General features: G+C 43.8%; 1 protein-coding gene across 1 annotated transcript; it reads right to left on the reverse strand.

Moving 5' to 3' along the window:
• Positions 1-353: 353 nt before the first annotated feature.
• MYCFIDRAFT_203535 (uncharacterized protein) lies at positions 354-1,788 on the reverse strand (the record flags this gene model as incomplete). The annotated part of the gene is made up of 3 exons (XM_007928283.1): positions 354-840; positions 890-1,408; positions 1,459-1,788. 3 exons carry the CDS (start codon positions 1,786-1,788, stop codon positions 412-414), a joined length of 1,278 nt encoding a protein of 425 aa, XP_007926474.1. The 3' UTR covers positions 354-411.
• Positions 1,789-22,513: the final 20,725 nt, after the last annotated feature.

Raw genomic sequence — 22,513 nt, forward strand, 5'->3', positions numbered from 1 at the left:
GTCAATATTCGGCACATCTAGAACAACACGAAGGCTTAAGGAAATATCATGAGGTTGCGTGTAATCCGAGAGCTCCTGCTCCCTACTCATGTGGAGCGCAAGCCTCTGGTTACCCATAAAGCACTCGTTCTCTTCGCGACGGCCCTCGGGCTTAAAGTGCGGACGAACAGCGTCTCAGCTTTCTATCAACTGATCAAATTCCAGCCCGTCAGTGGCAAGGCATTCAATAGCGCAGCGATCTTTGCAGAAAAGTGTGCAAAACAGCCTCATCAGTCCCATCAGTTCCCAGGTACCTGGGTAGCCATGCATGAGAAGCCCAAAGAGGTTAGACGCACAATAATATCGTGGTTACAAGAATAGCGCGTAGGCTTAATTTGGGTATAGTCCTAAGCTATAAGAATCGTCATGCTTCTACTGCGACCCAGAAGCGCTGCTTCCAGAGTTGTGGTTAAGCGGACACCCGAAGTTCTGAGCCATTGGTGCAAGCATGGAAGTGATAGAATTCTCAACGGCGACAGGAATGTTGACCAGCTGGCCAAGTTCTGATGGGAAACCTCCGGTCAGTGCTTGGTAGATCAAGCACATGGCGTAGGATGAGGTCTGCTGGTTCAGATTGCCGTTGGTGATGTAGGAGCTGTAGTTCAAGCCGTTGAAGTTGCCTGGGCCGACGTTTCCGCCGAATGGTACTGGGTGTAGCAGATACATTGAGATGATCTGGTTGCCGACCTTGTTGTTGTCGTATGGGTCGACACGGGCACGCCAGTTGGGTGGAATGCGCTCTCCGCCGTTGAAGACGTATTTGCCATCAACCTTGTCCGCACCGAAAAAGGACATCATAGTCTGACGTATGTTAGCAGAAGTACCGATAAAATGGATATGAAGCACTCACGGCCTCGTCAGCAGTGCCACCTGCAGTTGGGAACAGCTCGTAAAGGAAGGACGCAGCTCCGTACAAGAGCAGGGATCCAGGACCGAAGAAGAAGTTGCCATTGTCTGCCTTGGATGCATTGTATCTGGCGTATCGGTAGAGGGCCAAGTGCTCGAGGTTGCAGTTGCCCTGGCAGTAACTCATCATCTGCGTGAAAAGAGTTGCGTTCCACCTGTAATTGTCGCCATTCGCCAAGAAGTAGTCATTGCGAGTGAGGGAAGTATCGGCCTCGAAATGGTTGTGGCCGTTCAACCCAAGCTCATCGGCGAGTACGTTGCCTGCAGTAGCTGTGCGAGAAGTGGCATCGCATCCGATAGAGAGCTTGGTGGTTCCAACGAGATCACCGTCGAGTCCGACGCCGGCAATGGCCAGCAGATTTGCAAGGTCATAGCCAACGTTGTAGACGTTCTGTTGTGCATCAACCAGCTCGTTGTAAGTGGTGATGCCGTCGCGAGCCAAGAAGCCATGGTTGGCCATGGTCTATTCATGTTAGTATTCCGACATTTTAAAATTACGCGTTGGCGACTTACGTTTATACCGGGGCATGGTCCTCGAATATCGGTCTTTGGGTTGGGAGCTTGGTACTGGTGAGCGGTGTCATCTGGATCTGGCACCAAGTATCCTCCTTTGCCGTTTCCTTGCTTGCCGTTGATTGCGTTGTTGTATGGATACTGCGAGGTGATTGGCGCAGCTGGCTGGTGGTTGGCATTGAAAGGACAGTCTGGACCATCTCGTGGCATATTAAGGCGGCTGGATCGTGGCAGCATGGATGAGTCCACACCAGGAGCATTCACGACCCAAGGGTACGCAAGAGCGCCTTGGGCGGCTGCGAGAGCAGCGAAAAGAGATCTTGGCGACATTGTGAGGATGTGCTTTGATCCTCAGGCTGTGGTTGCTGTTGCACAGACATAGGTACACAGCGGCAGCGCCTCGAAACTTATAGGGAACATTCAGTCCCTATGCTGCTCCCTGCCTCGGCCATTTTTGTTGACTAGCTCGTGTTCTCGAAGGAAGATTCCTCTGCTGTCCTGGTTGGTGCCTCAGCAGGACAAGCCAGGTTCTACAGTGATCGGCAGTGCATTAGTGTTCCCCGGAGTCCCTTTTATTATGCTACAAGCATGGCACATGCTCTGGTTTATGGCTGCACGTGGCAGAGATAGTCCTGCAGTGAGACGCCTCGGCGTTCTTGAAAGGGTCAAGCTATTGCAGTGATTCGTGAGCCGTCTCCTCGATGCAGATGTAGTCTTTAAATTCCTTCCATACTAAGCAAAAGCTGTGATAGCTTGAGGAAGCAGAAGTGTCTCCAAGCTTGCACATTGGGTTCAAGCTTAAATTTCCCGTTGCGGATTTGGAGACGGGACAGTAGCGGCAACACGCTCGCATTAAGTCTGATTAAGGGGGGTCCATTCGTGTTGTGAGCCAATCCTAGCGTCTGCATTACATGTTGGCCTGCCGGTCTCCCGTGCTATGCGATCGCACTCACTTTCAATTCAGCCCACAGCCAAAAAGATACCGAGGAGCGATAGGAAAGTCTAAGATCGAGGATGCCTTCACATCTGTCTTGAGCGAGTAACAATCTTCCGGGGAAGGGAATGTGGCCTTGCACAGCACAGCCGTTAAGAAATTGAGCTTGGGAAGTGTCCTATACAGTGAGCGCGCAGTAGCGAGTGCCATCGCTGAACTGTCGAGATTCGCGTGCGGTACTGTGGCTAGTTGTGCTGTAGCCTGGTCATCACGAACACGTATGCTTACCGCGCCTACCCAAAGCGGCAACCAGAGCGCATTCCCGAGGTGCTCATCCTGACCAGACTCGTGCTGTACCGTAGTGAAGGTGGTCTCTGGTAGCATGGGAGGAAGAGGGGCTTAATGTCCAAGACCTGATCAAGGAGCCTTCAAAGCCGATCTGCCAGATCGCACAGCACTTATAGGCGAGAGTTGTTGCCCCAAGATGGACGCAGAATGGCATACGTGGGTGGCTCTGCGCCTCTTGAAGAAGCATTGTGGATATCAGGGCTTTGTTGGTGGTGTGTTGTCGACTGCGCTTTCAGAGGTCTTCTAACTCCCGTTCGCCATATGAGCCACCTTTTGCATGCCCACTGACGTGACCTCCTCGTGGGTTCTCGAGCTATCCTGACGTCTCCATCATCTCTCGTCGTTCGCGTGCGTTCGCGTCGGCGTTCGTGCTTGCGCAGGAGAGCTGTCGAGCGAGGCTGTTGGGAGGTCCAAGGAGGCGAGTATAGGACGCGTAAGGTTATCTTCCATCTGGCGATATCTTCGGTACTGTATACCTAAGCTCATCGTGCATTGTCATTGGCGAAACGCCACTTCCACTGCGGCAGGCTTGCTCGTGGAGAGCCTGGACGGGGACGGAGCTCTGTAGAACCAGAGGCTCAATGCAGACTTTGTGCTGCAATTTTTGCCCCTACAAATTGTTTTTAATATATCTTTTTATCTAGAGGACTTATAGCTAAACAATATAAGACAAAGATACTCTAATTTAGGTCTCTTCTTAGAAAAAATTAAAATGTTTAGTCGTTACCTACTAAATTAGTAAGCTATATAGCCTAAAGCTCTATTAGACGTTTTAGGATTTTAGCGGTTTTTAAGCCTTAGTATACTATTTCTATTAATCTAAAGTCTAGGTCTTATAGCTTTACTTTATAAGACTCTATTTTAAGGTTTTTGTCTAAATATAGCTACTATTAGTAATATAATATACAAAAGAATACTATAAAAACTTAAATTGTTCTTAGATTCTGTTTTATATATCTTTTCATTTAGAAGAGTTATAGCTTAGTAATATAAGACAAAATTACTCTGCTTTCTATATATTTTTAGAAAATAACTAGAATTATTATAGCTATCTACTAAGATTAGCCTAAAATCCTAGAATTAAGATTTTAAGATTCTAGTATATTTTAGGCCTTAGTATACTATTTCTAGCAATTTGAAATTAAAACCTAATAGTTTTGTCTAGTAAGATTCCCTACTAGAGCTTTTACTTTAGCTAGTTTGTAAATAGTCTTATAACCTAAAAAAGAATATTTTTTTTAAAATTCTAAACTCTATATTCTTAAGCTTATAATTATTAAAAATATTCGCTTTTAGATAGTAAGACTAGTAGTAAGCGTATTTAGAAATATAGATTAAAACTAGGTAAAACAGTAAACCCTTAGTTCTAGATTTTAGATTGCTAAAAATAGTATTATAAGGCTTAACAAACACTAAAATCTAAAAATCTTTCTTTTAGAATTTTAGGCTACTCTTAGTAGATAACTATAACAGTTTTACTTAATTCCTAGGAATAGATAAAAAATTGTAAGAAGGGTATATTAGCAGGTAGATAGGGTAGTAGTAGGTATAGGTAGTATTCGATAAGGAGCTAGGAGGAGAGGGAGGAAGGTAGGCAAGTTAGCCTACTGCTAAGCGCCAAGCCCTGCCTAAGGCATCGAGACCCTAGCTTTACTCGAGCCCGGTTACATACTAATTACGTATAACCTCTTTAGTCCTAATATACGCTTCCCTTCTAAAGGCCGCGCCCTCGTAGCCGGTCTTTGTTCTAATCTTAATCTCCGTTGCCGCTAACTTAGCAGGTCTAATAAGCCGCTTAGTCCGCGCTAAATTAAACGTACAACTACCGATTATATAACTATGTTAAACCTCACCTCTAAACAATACAATATATAACTCTAACTACGCTATCTCTATATATAATGAACTATAAAGTAATATGTATCTATAAGAATTAAGGACCTTCGACTAATTATAATACGAGCGCGTCTTCCCTACTATAATAGGTAGACGTACGAGGTATTGCAGCCCTACCTCCGTTCTAAGTAATATCGTACCGAGTTCTTTGCGTCTACTCTAAAAGACCTAGCAATGTCCGCTTCCGAGGCCCGAGGGTTTGTCCGCTTCCGAGGGTTATTGTTCTTATTATTACGAGGACTATTATTTACTGTCGTAGTTTCACTAGCCCTAATTAGTTAGGTTTAGTAGCCTTTAAGTGTTAACTAATTATATCTTTTTAAAAAACACAGCTCGTCTAGTTTCTATAGGTAAAGGCTATTATAAGTGCAGTAGTAGAGGTTCGCCTCGCTTAAAGGGTTAGATAGATCGAGGAGTAACCTATTATCCGTAAGATCGACCCCGGCTAGCTTAGCTCTATAGTTTTGCCCTTAGTTAGTCTATTAGTCGCTTAATCTTTTAACTTAGTTAAAGTTTTGACTTAGCCTTAAAGTTTTAATCAAACCTTTAATAGGCTTAAAGCTTTAATTAAAGTTTTAATTAAGGTGCCTTAGGCTCGTAGTGTAGGTAAGGTTGTATCTATAGGCGTAGCGACAATAGCAAGTAATGTTAATAATAGTAGCGCTAGTCGTCTTAGCGCTAACTTCACCTTCTTTAACTAATAACAACTCGGCAATACCGTTACTAATATAGCGGTATCCTTTCTTTCTTAAATAGTAACATACCCCGCAATACTGCTACTAATATAGCCGCTCCGGCCGCGCCGTCCTTCGCTAGCTCGTAGCGCGACGCTATTATCTTTATTACCGTTATTCGTACGCGCGCGCACGTATCGCCCTTGTCGATCGCTTAGGCCTTAGGGCCTCGATAGAATAAAGGAATAAGAGGGGGGTCTAAGAGAAGGGTCTTGTAGGGTGCGCTAGTAAGGTGCGCTAGTAAAGAGGTAGATTCTATAGTAGTATAGTCTCATTGTCCTTTGTTGCTAACAATTGCTTGCTTCTAATTAGTTAGCTAATAGTACCCCGGGGGTAGCATTATTCCTAGGCGACATTATAGGCCCTTAGCCTTCTTCTTATTCTTTATACTAGTCTAATACTTATCTAACAACTTAGTTATGTCCTCGAAGGAACCTTTAGCTTCCTACGAGTCCTATTTAGGTAGATAGCCTTGCTATCTTAGTAGGTACTCCTTCTTGCCTTGCCTAGTCCGGTACTATAAGATACGTTCTATAGACTATAGCTCTTCGCTATTAGCTAAGATTTCTTCTAACTTAGCATACGCTTTATCGCCTTCGCGCTAGTAGTATAGTTTAAGAAGAGATATATAGAAGGTATTATAGATAGTGTAATAGGGTAGAAGCTATAACTAATAGGCCTATACGGAAGAGCCCTTAACTTCTCGAATGCGGAATAGGCTAATGTATCTTAGTGCGAGCTTAGGCTTTGTTTTGCTATTAGGTAATAGGTGTTTACGGATGCGGAGGTTCTTCGTACTTAGTATAACTATATCGCCTTGCTTAAAGGTTATTAGCGTATAGTGTTTGTTATAGTAGGCCTTCTAGTAGGCCTAGGCCTTTGCTAGTTTGTTAGCTATCTTAGCGTAAATTTCTCGTATCTTTTAAACCCTCTTAATAGCTACTAGTGTCTCTAGTACTTAACGCGCTTCTATAAAGGGCTACGCCCTAGGTAGAAAGCGCTAGCCTTAGGCATTCGGCCTACGCGACTCTAACCTACTGCTTAGCGCTTAGCGTACCGCATAAAACTATTCGGATTTACGTAGATAGACTTAGCTCTTTATCGAACCTATTAAGTCTTACATCTAGCATCTACGTACGCGTTGCTTACCCGTAATATTAGGTTCGATCTTTAATATAGGAAACGCTAAGGTTTATTAGGAACCCGAGTAAGATAGCTAGGGGAACGCTGCCTCTACCGTACTAGAGATAACTAGGGACGAGATTTATCGTGCCTTCGAGAGTCTCTATACTAGATAGCAGACGATAGAAGCCTAGCTATAGGCTACTCGTTCCGCGCTCTAATACGCGGAAGCGTCTCGCTAGCCCGGGCCTCCCGAAGCTAGTTTAGTACGAGACTAGTCTACGAACGAGATCCTAAAGGGACTACTAGAAACTCTCTCGGCTTCCGGCTAAAACGTAACGGCATCCCGCGAGTAGAAACTACTATCGTAGGATAGGAAAGCCGAGTCGTTCCGGGACTACCTACTACGACTAAGGAGTTCGTACCGAGTTCGTTCCGGGCTAAAACTAAAGCTCTCCGAAGATTACTACTAGGATACCGTATACGATACCCTACTATTAAAGGAACGCGCTAGGATACGCTACTTCTAGGAAAGAGGAAGCCTTACGAAAGGAAAGGACCCTAAAGCTTTCTTCTAGCAACTCGAGGACGTCTTCGCGGATAGCAACGAAGCTATAAAGGCGCTAGAGCAACTCTAAGCCCTAAGGCACTCCTAGGGACAACCTTAGTACGACTACTAGCTAGAATTCGACGGCCTCCTACTAAGCGTAGGCGGAGACCGTTAGACAGACGATACGAAAATCGGTTATTTAAAGAACACCTTCTTAAACGCGGCTAAGACCTATACTGCCGCCGTACTAAAGATTAAGGATTACTACCTCTATACGGAGGAGGTCGAGCGGATTATAACGAACCTCGAGTCGATAGATTAGTTTAAATAAGCTACGAAACGCTAGTAAGAAAGGAAGAAAGAAGTAGCGAGTCCTACGGTCGTTATTCCCCCCTATACGGCCCCCGCGGCGAACCCGAAGGTCGACTCTAATAGAGACGTAGTTATAAATCCCGCTTAAACTAACGCTTCCTATAGAAAGAACCGCGGAGCCTAACAATCGACGGTAGGGAAACCTAGGGCTAAATAGGTCGACTCTATAGAAAGAGAGAAGCGTAAGGAGAAAAGACTCTACTTCCGCTACGGAGCGAGCGGATACTGTATTCGAGATTGCCCGTACGCCCCGCCGGCTTAGCCTACTAAGATTAGTGTCGCCTCCGTATAACCTATTCTAGAGGATACGGAAGAATAGTCGGACTTAAGCAGTTCCGACTCGGGAAAAGAGTAACTCCTACTCGTAGTTAGGAGTCGGGAGTAGATAGAGTACGGGTAAAGAAATAGGAAGAAGTTAAAAAGGATATAAACGGGAATCTTATATATACCGATATAGTCCTCGAAAATAACGTCGGAACTTCTACTCTTATCGACGAAGGATACTAGTATTACGCTACAATTAATGCGGGCCTAGCTAAAGGCCTCGGACTTAGCTATATTAGCCGTAAGTCCCGAGAAGTAAAAGGAGCGTCTACGGTAATACAAGACGCGAAAATTGTAGGAGTCGTCGCCTTCCGGATAGAAATTAACGGATTCTAATAGATAGTATACGCTTACGTCGTACTGGGATTAGCTTTTTCCCTTATCCTAGGGAACCTATAGAAGGTATATAACAAGGTCCGGACTACGCCTAAAAAACGACGGTACTACTACGGGAGGGCTCGGTATTAGATTAAAGAAGGGCGCTATTACCGCGAGGTCGATACGAACGGGAATATCGCTACGATTAATACCGTAAGAAGCCTATTTGCCGCGACAATTGCCGAGGACATTAAAAAGGCCCTAAAGACGAAGGAATACCCGACGATCGAGGAGCTAAAGAAGAAGCTACCCCTAGAGGTTCGCGATATAGCCGCGCTATTTTGTTAAAGGGAAGCCGATAAGTTAGCGCCCTATCGCCCCGGCATCGACTATATAATAGAACTCCGGGAGAAACTAGACGGATCCTAGCCTTAACTCCTTTAGGGTCCGCTCTATAGTATATCGAAATAAGAACTCTTAGTCTTACGGAAGTCGCTAGACGAGCTCCTAAAGAAGGGGTTTATAAAACCGGCGAACTCCGAAGCGGCGGCGCCCGTACTATTCGTTAAGAAGCCCGGAGGAGGACTACAGTTCTACTACGACTATAGGGCGCTTAACGCTCTAACGAAGTAAGATAGATACCCCCTCCTACTAATCCCGGACACTATAAGGAACCTAACGGAGGCCCGGTAGTTAACTAAGGTTAACGTAGTCTCGGCCTTTTACAAGATTAGAATAGCAAAAGGACACGAGTATAAGACGGCCTTCCGGACGAGGCTAGGCTCGTTCGAATAGCTAGTGTGCCCGTTTGGTTTGTCCGGAGCCCCGGCTATATTTTAACGGTATATTAATACTCTCCTATAGGAGTATCTAGACGACTTCGCGTCGGTATATATAGACGACGTAGTTATCTACTCGAGCGGGTCGAGGGAAGACTATTTCCGTAAGGTAAGAGCGGTACTTAAGAAGCTTTAGGATAGAGGCCTTTACCTCGATATTAAAAAGAGCGAATTCGCCTAGAAAAAGATTAAGTACCTAGGGTTTATCGTCTATACCGACAAAGGAGGAGTGTTAGCCGACCCCGAAAAGATAGAAGCTATACGAAAATAGGTAGCACCTAAGACCTAAAAGGAAGTTCGTCGTTTCTTAGGATTTATAAACTACTACCGCATATTCGTACCGAACTATTCTAAGATCTCCGCGCTATTAACTACGCTTACTAGTAAGGGAACCCCGTTCGCCTAGGGAGAAGAATAGGATAAAGCGTTCGAGACGCTAAAGGACAAATTCTGCCGCGCCCCGGTACTTGCCTAGTAGGACCCGTCCCTCCCTACCTTCCTTAAGACGGATTGTAGCGGGTTCGCGATTAGGGGCGCCCTTATCTAAGAAAAGGCGGGAGTCCGCCGACCGGTAGGCTTCTTTTCGAAGAAACTAAACAAGGCGGAGATTAATTACGATATCTACGATAAGGAAATACTCGTAGTCGTGTCTAGTATTAAGTTTTAGGACTCCGAGCTAAAATTATATAGCCCCTTTACGATTTAGACGGACTATAAGAACCTAGAATACTTTATAGTGAAGCGCTAGCTATCCGAAAGATAGATCCGATAGTAGGAAGAACTAGCGAAGCACTAGTTTACCCTAGTCTACCGGCCGGGAATCGAAGCTATCCTACCGGATGCCTTATTAAGGAGAGAACAAGACACGTTAGGCTAAGACGACAAGCTTTCGAGGTTCCGGAGATTCTTAGAACCGGACCTCTCTCTAAACTAGCCGGAAAACGTCTAGATTTCTAGTACTACTATCCGTAGCTTCCCGCGTATAACGAAGGCGACCCCGTTATCCCTACTCGCGAACGAAACGGAGCCCGCGTAGCCTTCGCCGGAAAGCGCTAAACTATTCTAGGACCTAGAGATAAACGATATATAGAAGAGCATTATCGAGAAAGATACGGTATACTAGACGGTAGTACGAAAAATCCGTAAAGGAGGCAGAATATTGCAACCGGAAATTAAAGCAAAAATTTAGATCGGGGATTGTATAATAGACCCTAAGGGGTTCCTTCGCTACCGCGGCAAGCTCTAGGTTCTAGGAGCCCTAGCGACGACGGAAACCGAATATAAAGACATAGGGGCCGAGGAACTATAGTAGGATATACTACGTACGAAGATTATCTAGTCGATTTACGACTCGCCGCTCTACGGCTACCCCGGCCGGGATTCTACTATTTCTATACTAGGTCGCGACTTTTACTAGCCGCTATAGTCGAAGCAGGTGCGGCAATTCCTACGGAACTGCAACTATTATAGACGTAATAAGGTATAGAGGGAATATAAACACGGCCTCCTAAAACCCCTACTAGTACCCGACCGTTTCTTCTAGGAAATCTCGATAGACTTTATAACTAACCTACCGGAGTTAGATAGGAACCGGTATCTATAGGTAATTAAAGACCGCCTAAGCAAATAGATCGCCCTTATCGGTACTCCCTCTATAAAAGTAGAGGAATGCGCGGTTTTGTTCCTAAAATACTAGATTAGGCATTACGGACTTCCTCGTACTATTACTAGCGATAGAGGTACGAATTAGACGAGCACTTTCTAGAGGGAGATATATCGACTGCTCGGCGTAAAGCAGAGGTTAAGCTCCGCCTACTACCTATAATCTAACGGAGGTCCGGAGCGCGCAAACTAAGACGTACAAGCTTACCTACGGAACTATATTAACTAGATATAGTCCGATTAGAACTAATAGCTTCCTACGGTAGAACTAGCGTTTAACGGGAGACACTAAGCGGGGTTAGGAATAAGCTCTTTCTTCGCGACTTACGGTTACGAATCTACCTCCCCCGTTACGTTAGAGGAGGACCTAGCTATCGATAGACGGCTAACTACAGCGAAACGGGCGGAGGAGTTCGTAAACAAGATTAAGCAGATCTTAGATCTATACTAAGTATAGATAGCGGAAGCCGTATAGAAACAAGAGGATAGCGCGAATAAGACTAGAACTCTAGCGCTAGTATATCGTATCGGAGACAAGGTCTAGCTCGACCTAAGGAATTACTAGACCGGTAGACTAAAGAAGAGCCTCGACTCGAAGTACGCTAAGTATACGGTAGAAGAGGTATTGTCGCCTATCTTAGTATAACTCTCGGGGATACCTAGTAATATTTACCCGATATTCTATACCGACCTTCTAAGACTTACGAGCTAGGACCCCCTTCTAGGGCAGGTAACCGACGACGAACAGCCGGACCCTATCTTAATCGAGACGTATAAAGAGTAGTAGGTCGAAGAAATCCTATACGCCCGAAAAAAGAAGCAAGGCCGCGGGCGAGAAGCACTTGTAAAATAGAGCGGGTACTATAAACCTACGTAGGAACCCCTAGACTATATCGCGGATACCTCCGCGCTAGACGACTTCGAAGCGAAATATAGACAAATCGAGGAGAACGACGGGCCTCTAGGAGATTAGGAGAAGAGAGGAAAACGGAAGAAATAATATAGCAACCTAGAGTTTTTCCGCGGAATAACGGGTCTATAGATTCTAGAGACTTTTGCTAACTTCTAGAGTTTAGATTTTCTTACTAACTTATTAGACTTAGAATTACTAGAACACTAGAGAAGGGAAACATAATTTAGAGCTAGGAAGAATTTTATTTAGGTATTTATAAGTAAGTGTCGGATCCCCGCCCGAAATTAGAAGGTTACCTTAGGACTATAAAAAAAAAATAATAATAACATATCCGAAGCTACCTAGAAACCCCTAGAAAACCCCCGGAAACCTTTACTCCTCTAGCGGACCTAGACGATTATTACCGAGACAGAGGGCGGTCGGAACGCTACTAAAAAAGAGAGGTTAGCGAGAGAAAGTCGAAGGGCAGCGAGGAACTTACGTCTAAGTCTATTAAGCTACGATATTAGCGATAGTGTTCGTTACCTCCGAGGCGATAGCGCTAAAACAAACGGTTAGCGAGGGTTTTATCGCGGGGAACGGAGAATCTTACCTAGATAACAACCCCTACGGCTAGAGAGACTTAAGGGCTTTCTAGGCCTTAAGAACCTTAAGAAGCTCGGAGTGCTTCTCGGCGACATTAGCGCGGGTCGCGCGGATATAGCTAGCGTAGGCTACGTAGGCTATTTAAGGACTAAATAGTTAGCAAGAGATTTAATACGGGAATCGCGATAACTTATAGTAGGGCGTAGGCAATCCTCTTACGAGCGCAATTAGCGTAAGCCCTCGAGCTAGCGGGCTTAAGAAAGTTAGTAGACCCCGCGACGAATCGGACGGAAACCTTATAAATTAGTCGGCGTAGTCTTCGCCGGAGTTGTAGCAACTAATATAGTAGATTCGACGAGCTATCTAGGACAAGTTAATTTTGCGAAGGGAACCGAGGAGGAAGGGGAGGGACTTACGGTATTAGTAGTAGTAGTAGTAGTAGAGGTATATATAGAAAAAGAAGAAGAAGAAGAAGAAGAGGGAAATATTAATACTTATAGAAAGCGATACGGAAGTAAAGGTCGCGAAAGCAACGGAAGGCGCGAGTATAAGTAAGGCGCGTTTTAGGAAGGGATAAATAGGTAAAAGAGCGCGGTTTAGTAGTCGCGAAGAAAGTTACAGCCCTTAAAGCCTAGGATACGGCAACCCTAACCGGAAAGTAGCGGAAACCCCGATCGCGAAGGAGGAAACTACGAGCGCGTTACTCTAGAGAAGCTTAGATAAGTACAGATCTAATAGTTAAAGTAATAGCGATAGAAACTACGGGGGGCTTTCTATCCCCGCTAAGGAAGGGGAGGAGGACGGGGGTAATATAAAGGGCTACGCCCTAGGTAGAAAGCGCTAGCCTTAGGCATTCGGCCTACGCGACTCTAACCTACTACTTAGCGCTTAGCGCACCGTATAAAACTATTCGGATTTACGTAGATAGACTTAGCTCTTTATCGAACCTATTAAGTCTTACATCTAGCATCTGCGTACGCGTTGCTTACCCGTAATAGCTTCCCTTTCCTTACACTCGGCCTCGAGCGATAGTAGGTCTTGTAGCATAGCAGCATTCTAGCCTATTATAGCTATATATAGTAACACCTTAGTCGATAAGTAGACACTGTTATTATACACGAATTTAGCTAGTTGTAGGAGGTTAACCTAGTCGTTAGGGTTCTCGTTAATGTAACTGCGTAGGTACTGCTATAGGGTAGTATTCTGCCTCTCTGTTTAACCGTTAGTCTATAGATAGAAGGCTGTTAATAGCCGATGCTTTAGTCTTAGCTATAAGCAAATCTCGCTCTAATAGTAAGATGTTAGTGTCGATCTACGATCGGATACGATCCCCTTAGGGGTTCCCTAATAGATATAGAAGATGTTAGTCTATAGCGCCTCTGCTATATTAATAGCAGTCTAATCCTTACGTGCCGGGATGTATCGAGCGCCTTTAGTAAATCGATCTACTATAATAAGGATAGCATTATATACATCCTTGCTACCCCTACGCTTAGTAGGAGGAAGGCCTATAATAAAATCTATTGTAAGTTCTGCGAATAGCTTCCTAGGAACAGGAAGTAAAGACAACTCGCTAAATAGCAAGTGCTTCGGTGCTTTAACTCGCTAGCATACTATATAGGTCTATATATACTCCTTTATATACCGCTTACTATTTAGCTAGTAGTATATACGCGATAGTAACTCGTACGACCTCTCTATGCTATAGTAACTAGCGAGCTTACTATTATAGTGCCTCTTTAAAAGCTCTTGTCTAATCGATTGTTTAGCGGGGACATAGTATCTGCCCTTGAACTTTAAGTAACCTTTGTCGTCGATCGACTAGTTGTTACTCTTACTAGATCGAGTCGTTCGCCTACTTACAAGCCTATTAATACGCTCGATAGCAAAGGCGTCCCTCTGCTAAGCACGTAATAGCTTATCTATAAACGATTAACTATCCCTATTTGCAAGGTTATTTAATAGTACCCTCGCTATTAAACGAGGTACGCATTATATACATCTAATAGTACTAGTAGCCGGAACTACTGCAACCTCTTCTATAGTACTATCGCTATATAGACTATTACTATAAATAGCAATATCCTTAATCGAGTTATTATAGCTCGAGCGATCTACGTCCTTTCTTTTAACGTATACTAGAAGAACGACAACTCCGCTTTAGTATTTGTTGCCGCCGCGGGGTCCGGAGGTCCGCTTATCCTGCGTTTGCTTATTAATAATACGGGCTATAGCAATCTTATACTGCAGGGTTAGAAACAATAAATTAATAGATTACTAAGTCCCGCTATCGTAATTAGGTCGCCTCGATAGGCTATCGGCAGGGTTACTTACGCCTAGCCGATATAATATATTAAAATTAAACCTAGCGAGATAGACGGCCTATCTAGCCTATCGACCTATAACCCTAGTAACCTTCGTAATTCTACGGAGGTTGTTATAGTCTGTATAGACCTAAATAGTGTGCTATACACTATCGAGATAGTAGCGCTAGTGCTTAAAGGCCTCGATAATAGCTAGGAGCTCTTACTCGTAGGTCTCGTAGCGACGTTCTATATCGATTATCTTCCGTAAAAAGAAGGCGATTAGGTGCTAGTAATTGTTATTAGCCTATTGTAACATAATAGCTAATATAGCGAACTAGGAAGCGTCAGTCTCAATACGGATCTGTTTGCTTAGTACGAAATAGTGCAATAAGGGGATATTAGTAAAGCGTTGCTTTAGGCCGTTAAAAGCGGCTTGTACTCTATTAGTCTATTTGAACTCTCTAGTTAGGTTAGCCTTGGTTTTAGTAAGCTTAGTTAGGGGCATTACATACCGTAAATAGCCCTTAATAAAGCGACGATAGAAATTAGCGAAGCCGAGGAACGACTATAGTTCCTTAATTAACGTAGGAATAGGCCATTTAGTAATAGTTTTAATCCGATTAGGATTAGCCTTAATACCCTTAGTTAATACGAGGAAGCTAAGGAAGGATACCTCCTTAGTAGCAAAGGTGCATTTAGAAGGCTTGCAATACAGTCTATAGGCTCGTAGGCGATCGAGCACCTTACGGACTATAGCCTAGTGCTCCGCAATATCGGGTAAGTGTATATAAACTAGGATGTTATCTAAGTAAACTATATAGAGGTAATCTAATAGGCCCGATAGGGCCCGATTAATATAGGACTAGAATATTGTAGGGGCGTTTGCTAGCCTAAATAGTATAACTAAATACTCGAAATAGCTATAGCGGGTACGGAAGGCTATCTTCTATTTATCGCCCTTACGAATACGGATGCGATAATAGGCGTCCTTAATGTCTAATATAGTATAGTAGTAGGCACTAGAAAGGCGATCGAGGGTCTTATTAATAAGAGGAAGTAGACAACGATCTTTAATAGTAACAGCATTAAGCCTACGATAATCGATATAGAGGCGTAGGCTACTATCCTTCTTTAGTACGAACAGGATAGGTATATCGGCAGGGCTATTACTATACCGAATACGACTATTAGCTAGGTTTTCCTCTAGGTACTTATGCAATATAGCAAGCTCTCGCTTACTAAGGTTGTAGAGGGGGCTAAAAGGAACCTCCTTGCCCTCTATAATGTCAATCTTATAATCCGTCTCCTTGAATATAGGCAATGTCGATGCTAGGTAGTGTTTAAATATATTAATGTAGGTCTCTCGGATAGGCTCTAGTATGCGAGCAAGCTAATTAGGATTATTAGGGGGCACAGGTTTATCGTTATTACTACCGAGCAAGTCGGCAGTCGGATTAGCTAAGGCAGGTGTTAGGTTGCTAATAAACAGGACCCTAATATCGTTAGGGCACTCGCTAATATTAATGTATTTAATGTCCTCTTTCCTAGCGATTCCGAATCGCTATTATTAACTGCCTAAGTCTATAACTACAGCATAGTACTTAAGAACAGGGTTGCTAATAACAATGTCGGATAGGAGGCTGTCTATATCTACCGCGTAGGTAGTAAAATTTAGTAGGCGTTTATTTCCGAGGTCGTCCTTTAGAACTATTAGAATATAGTAGGCCCTATAGGTTAAGTACCGAGCGTTATTAAACCAAGCAAGGGTTAGCAGGTTAGTCTTCGGCAGTTGTCGAAGGTCTAATTGCTTAGCTAGGCGATAGCTAATAAGGGCGCTAACTAAATTTCCGGGGTCTAGTATAACCTTTGCCTTATAGTTAGTATCGCGCCTAGATATAAGACAGGTACGTATAATAGCTAGCATAATGTCGATAGTCTTACGCCGTATAAGGCTAATAGTTAGTGCGGCGCTTATTCTTTTTTCGAAGGTTAGCCTATAGGGGTAGCGTTAGCCGCTAAGAGGTGCTTTCGGTATTTAGCGGAAGTACGGTCAATTCGGGCCTAGTCCTTAGGTTTGTCGTATTAGCCTAGTAGGTAGCTAGTGCTATTACAATTAAAGCACTTCAATCCGGTTAGTAGACTGCCGTAGCTGTTATTGCTATTGTTAGCCGAGCGGTTAGTATTATAGGGATACGAGCCCCTTCTACGGCCCCTATCGCGTAGACCCCGCAGTGGTTCGGTTTCCGAACCACTAAACGTATATGGTTTGGTTTCTTAGCGGCGAACCAGCTCCCTAGTTCCGGTTTGGTTTTTTCGAACTATATAGATTCCTAGTTTGAACTAGAGACTGTATTAGTTTTACTACAAGGACACTCTTATTCGACTACCGGCTACGATTGCCGGCTATAATAGTAACTCTGTTACATTTACTACGCTCTTTTGCCGTTGCTAGGGCGTGGTTGCCGTTGCTAGGGCGTAGTTTTGCTATAAGGACACTCTTATTCGACTGCCGGCTACGATTGCCGGCTATAATAGTTACTAGGTTGTATTTACTACGCTTTATTACCGTTGCTAGGGCGTGGTTGCCGTTGCTAGGGCGTAGTTGCCGTTGCTAGGGCGTAGTTGCTGTTGCCGGGGCGTAGTTGCCGTAGTTGCGAAAGCTTACCTATATAACGTTACGTAGGCGGCAACAATTAGGGCTTCGCGACATTCTTACACTTTCAACTTCTTCCTCTATACCTACACCGACAACAACTACTATACGCTGCGCCCCCGCCCCTTTCCCTTACAATAGCAAGAGAGAAGCGCGCCGCGCGCTAAACAGAAGATAGAACTAAAGACCGCGAGTTTGTTTTACCTAAGCGTCTAACTAAAAAGCGCAAGACTAAAGAGGAGTACTCTACGAAGAAGAATTCCGTACGAGACCGCGAGAGAAAGGACAAGATAGATAAGGATAAAAGAGCTAAGGATAAGAGAAGAAAGGCGCGGAATAAGGCATTCTATCGATAGCTAGCGCCTATAGAAAAAAGTAAAGGTTAGAATAAGAAGACAACCTAAGAGAAGGCTAAGAGGAGGAAAGAATTGCGGCTAGTTTTCGAGCGTAAAGTTCTAGCAGCGTAAGTCAATCTAGCTAGCGGCCGTAGCTAGCAGCTATAGCCGGCAGCCGTAGCCGGCAGCTGTAGCCGGTATATTTTTCTTTAACACGTTAACTAATAGCATTCAGACCTATAGTCGCTACCTCTATCGATACGACCGATAGTAACGGAGATATTTAGATAGCCGAGAACAACAATACTAGAGTTTAGGATACCGCGACAGAGCTTAATACTACGAATAAAGGAACTAAAAAAAGCGAGGAGATACTATACGTCGATCTAGTAACAGGTGCAGTCTTAGGGCCTAACGCTATAGACGATAAGCGCTAAGAGTAGATCGAGTACAGTCAAAGAGACGAGATACTAGTAAAGGGCTAAGGCATAAGTCCTATCAATCTAGAAAATTATAGTTAAAGCTACTACGAAAAGCTAGTAAGGATTGGAATCGAGACTAGTCGTCTTTATATCCTCGATATAGAGTGGAAGTTTCTTTATTAGTATTAGAGCGAAGCCTTTACGTCTATAAAGGCAAAGTGGCTTGCGATTAATACGATCGGGGCTAGGTATCTAAGGACGGCAGAAGTGTTACTATAGGAGGAAGGGGTACAGGTAATTATTCTATGCTTAGCATATATAGCCGGCGTTCGTAGCCGGCAGATACTAACAGTTAAACAGAAAGCGTTTCTCGAAGGCAGAGTGCCACTGCTATATAAAATCTTTACTAAGGCAGAGAGGGCTTATATCCGGAATCTAAGCTGCTAGTAGGATGGGTTAGCGTTGGAATTCTCTAAATCTCTATATAAGCCTCCGAAGGATTACCTATTTCAGCGATACGGCTTTATCTCGACTACTCCGTAGGCACCCGAAGAAGCTCGAGCGCTCTTTAAGGTCTTTACTAAGAAGCGGAAGGAGTTCGAGGATCAGGATTGGTTAATAGAGCTATTAGTTAGTCTTAGGTTTCGTAGTTAGACTCGGCCTAAGCATTTACTTATCGAGTGTCTTATACCGAAAGAGGATAGATTGAGACTAAAAACGAGCTTAGATTCGTTAGGTACAGTAGCTCGGTTCCGTTAGTAGGAGAGAGCCGCCGTATAGAAGGCAAAATTCAGGTAGTTAGGGTAGCTAGGAAAGAAATTCTAGTGGTTAGGCTAGCTAGGGTAGCTAGGAAAAAAAATCTAGTAGTTAGGTAGCTAGGAAACAAAAAAAAAAGGTAGCTAGCTATTTACTGCCTAGCTGTTCCTAACGATACGATGCTATAAAAGAAAGGGTGTTTCTCTATAGCTACTAGTATACATCTACTACTCCTAAGTCCTTACCTTACCGTACGAAACCTCAAAACATGCCGACCGACATTGTATATATACTAGGCGCTACACTAGGAAGGGTAATAACGAGACGACAGTCGAAACAGTCTAGTATACGAGCGAGATTGCGACAACGTCGAGAGGAGGTCGTATACTCACCTTCGAGCCTATCGAGTCCTAGACTACGATTAGGGCTAGATTCATCCTCTCCGAATCCTAGTAGTAGGAATTCATTATAGGGTACTACTACCTAGTCCTTACCTTTACGGAGTCTAAGCAGAAGGTTGTTCGGAGATATAAGAACATCGAGTATTAATCCGGAAATCTTCGAAAAGGCTAGCTAGGCGTATCTTTAGAAACCCGAGTATATAGAGCAGTTTAATCAATAGGTCTATAAGATATAGTTCCCTTTATACTTACGTTCGAAGGAGTATAAACTCCGGAAGTACTCGATGCGATAGGGGAGTAAGGAGCGAACGGATATATTCTAGAAGTTCTTTATAGAGGGGGCATTGCACCGTTATACGACTTCTCGACTTAAAGGTCAACTAGTAATTGTCTACAACTTCTGCGGTTCAATCTTAAAACACCCGAAACTAGGGGATAGGAACTTATCGCCTACGAACTATCTCTATTCTAAACGGTGTCGGGAATCTTAAGGAGAGAGGAGAGTTGATATAGATATAGCGTTCTAGAAAGAGGTATATCTTCTAAAATACCGGCTATAGCTGCCGGCTATAGCTGCCGGCTATAGATTCCGGCTACCTGAATCAACCGTAGAGATCTAGCTAATTATTATAGGCTACGCTTAAGGAAGCTCTAGGATTAAAGGCTACCGATTTCTCCCCCGAAGACTTTAAGCAACTAGCAAACGAAATGCTAGCTACAAACGGTCTTCCGGAAGACTTCTACGAAAGGGAGTCTATATAGAAGACATACCTATGTCTTATAAACTACCCTCCCCTATTTCTCGGCGCGACAACCTAGCGTATCATATTCGAAAAGAACAAAGAGGCTACGTTAGACGACATTCGGGAGATCCTCCGTAATACTCGCCGAGTAGCTATTGCTATCGATAGCTAGTCAAGCCGGACTATAAGAGCCTCCTTCCTCTCGATTATACTATACTTTATCAATTCGGATTAGAAACTCTAGGAACTTATAATCGGATTCCCTAAAATTCTAGGTTCCTATACTAGTAAGGATATAGCGAAGCTTGTCTATACGGTAATAGACAGGGTTAGCGTAACAACGAAACTGATCTCGATTACTACGGACAACGCTAGTAATAATCGAACATTGTATAAGGCGTTGTATATACAATTCACTCGCATATATCTTTAAAATCACTAATTATATCGATAGGGTCGAGTGCGTAGAGGAGATTACAAGGTCTACAATCTAGCTTAATCTTCCGAATATTAAGCTCGCTACGATTCCGGATACGTACGATAATACGCACGATAATAACGATAAAGAGGAGCCTATTAATAGCCCTAGCCCTATTGAATCGGAGCCGACGTCGTTGCTAGTTGTATCCCTATAGAAGTTTCCCTACCTCGCTTATATAGTTCAAATCGCGATCCGAGCCCTCTTTAAGACGCTTAAAATTGCACTATTAAACGACGACCAACAGAAGATCCTAAATAAGGATAAAGCAAAGTCGAAAGTCGAGAAACTTATTATAGTAATAAGACGGGATAAGGCAGAGAGCCTCGCTCTCGTTTTGTATAAGGTATAACTTTTGTCCGTAGCCGGCACCTATAGCCGGTAACCTAGTATAGTTCTAACTCTTTTTCTCTAGCTTCGTCGTCTAGTAATATATACGAACTCGAGCTTATAGAGATATAACCGATTCGAGGCTATTTAAAAGAACCTAATCGAGCGCCCTAAAACCGATACCTAGAATATCGCATAGAATAAGCGATAGCAAAAGCGGCCTCCTTAGCGCCTACTCCGTTTTACCTAAGACGTTAAGACCCGGTTCGATTCGACTTTCTATATAGTTACGAGGGGATATACTTTACGTACCGCTCTCGAGATCTATTAGAGTTCCGAGGGTATTAAGTAGCTCGGCCTTACCGCCGCCGAATAGCGCTAAGCAGAGTATCTCGTCGATATTAGTAAGCATTACGCGAAGGTTACTACTACGATTAGAAGAACCCGAGGACCGACGATCTACCTTATCTTTACGTACTATAACTAACTCTTTAACGAGCTCGAGGAAACCGCAGCTAAGCTAGCTAGGAAGAGCGTTCCCTAGAAAGTAGCTATAACGAAAGCTATAGACACCTCCTATACTAAGTTGCATAAATATTACAGTACTACCTTTAACTCGTTCGGGGATATCTATAGCGTTACGTGCTTGCTCAACCCGGTAGAAAAGGATATATACTAGCAGAGGCCGGAATAGAAGGCGGACGAGGTATAGCCGAAGCATTACTAGACTATTCTAGAAAAGATGTTCTACGAGCGTCGGAAAGAAACTAGTCTAAATGCAGCTCCTACAAAGAAAAAGAAGGTTTAGAAGGCTCCGATATTATACCTGTTTCGTAGGCAGGAAGTAGAGGCAGAAGAGGAAGCAACTACTAAAGTGAATAAAGAAGAGTTCGATCTCTATCGGCGCGCGAGTAAGTATAAACCCGTAGGCTCGGAAAGAGGGCTAATAATCTCTAGATCTTACCGGTCTTCTAGACGAATTCGGAGACGATATTCTCGCTATATAGCAGCGGTTAGAGCCTAAGTTTCTAACGATAGCGTCGGTCGCTCGGGACGTCCTCGCTATCCCGAGCGTAGGCATAGGCTATAAGAGGTCTTTTAGTATCGCTCGTTACTAGGGCCGCTTTAATCGAACATACTCGCCTACTACCTTCGAATCTATTATAGTATTCCGATACTATCTCCTCTACTAGAATCGCTAAGGCAGGTTACTAAAGATTATACTAAAGGAGTTAATCGAGGAATTGGAAAACCTTAAGATCGAAGAAACCTAGGAGCGCGAAGAGAATGCGAAATTTAGTCTAAGCGAAACCCTAATTAGCGATAACGAAGAGGAGGAGGGCGGAGGCAGAAGGCGATACCGGGTCGAGAAGCGGAAACGTATATAGGCTTAGAGCAGCTTTAAGGAGACGAAGCGTTTACGTATAAGGTAATATAGCCGGCGTATATAGCCGGCATATGTCCGAAATGTGTTTCGAATTCCTAGGACCCAAATAGACTAGTTGCTATAGCAACCGACCCCGCTTACCTACGGACTATTTCTAATTCTCTGTTCGCTCTTCCTCTCCTTCTTCCCTTTCCCTATATTCTTAAAGACAAACATGCCTTAAGGATTCGGCTCTTCGGGCCTTCCTAAGCCGGCTGCTTCCCCTTCCTTAAGCTACTATCCTTTATTCGAATCTGACGATAACCTAATAAGGCGGTTTAATAGAAGACCATTTATTCTAGAAGGCAAGAAGCATTAATGTCTCCTTACGATTATATGCTTATTAATTTCTAGGTCCTACCGATATGCCCTCGTCGCCTAAACGCGTAGATAAATATCTTTAGAGGCTAAAGGGCAAGGGTAAAGCAAGCTAAGTATAGGGAGACCGTAGCGAGAACGAGATATCGGAAGAGTAAGGCTCTCCGTAGTATATACGAAGGAAGGGGGTTCCTCGGAAAACAGTACCGAAAAATAAGAAGGCTATAGGTAGACAGGAGAAGGCTAAAAAGAGTAGGCGGACAAAGACTATCGCGAAGAAAAGTTATCTT

Source organism: Pseudocercospora fijiensis (assembly GCF_000340215.1).
Source record: "Pseudocercospora fijiensis CIRAD86 unplaced genomic scaffold MYCFIscaffold_4, whole genome shotgun sequence".
NCBI lineage: Eukaryota > Fungi > Ascomycota > Dothideomycetes > Mycosphaerellales > Mycosphaerellaceae > Pseudocercospora > Pseudocercospora fijiensis.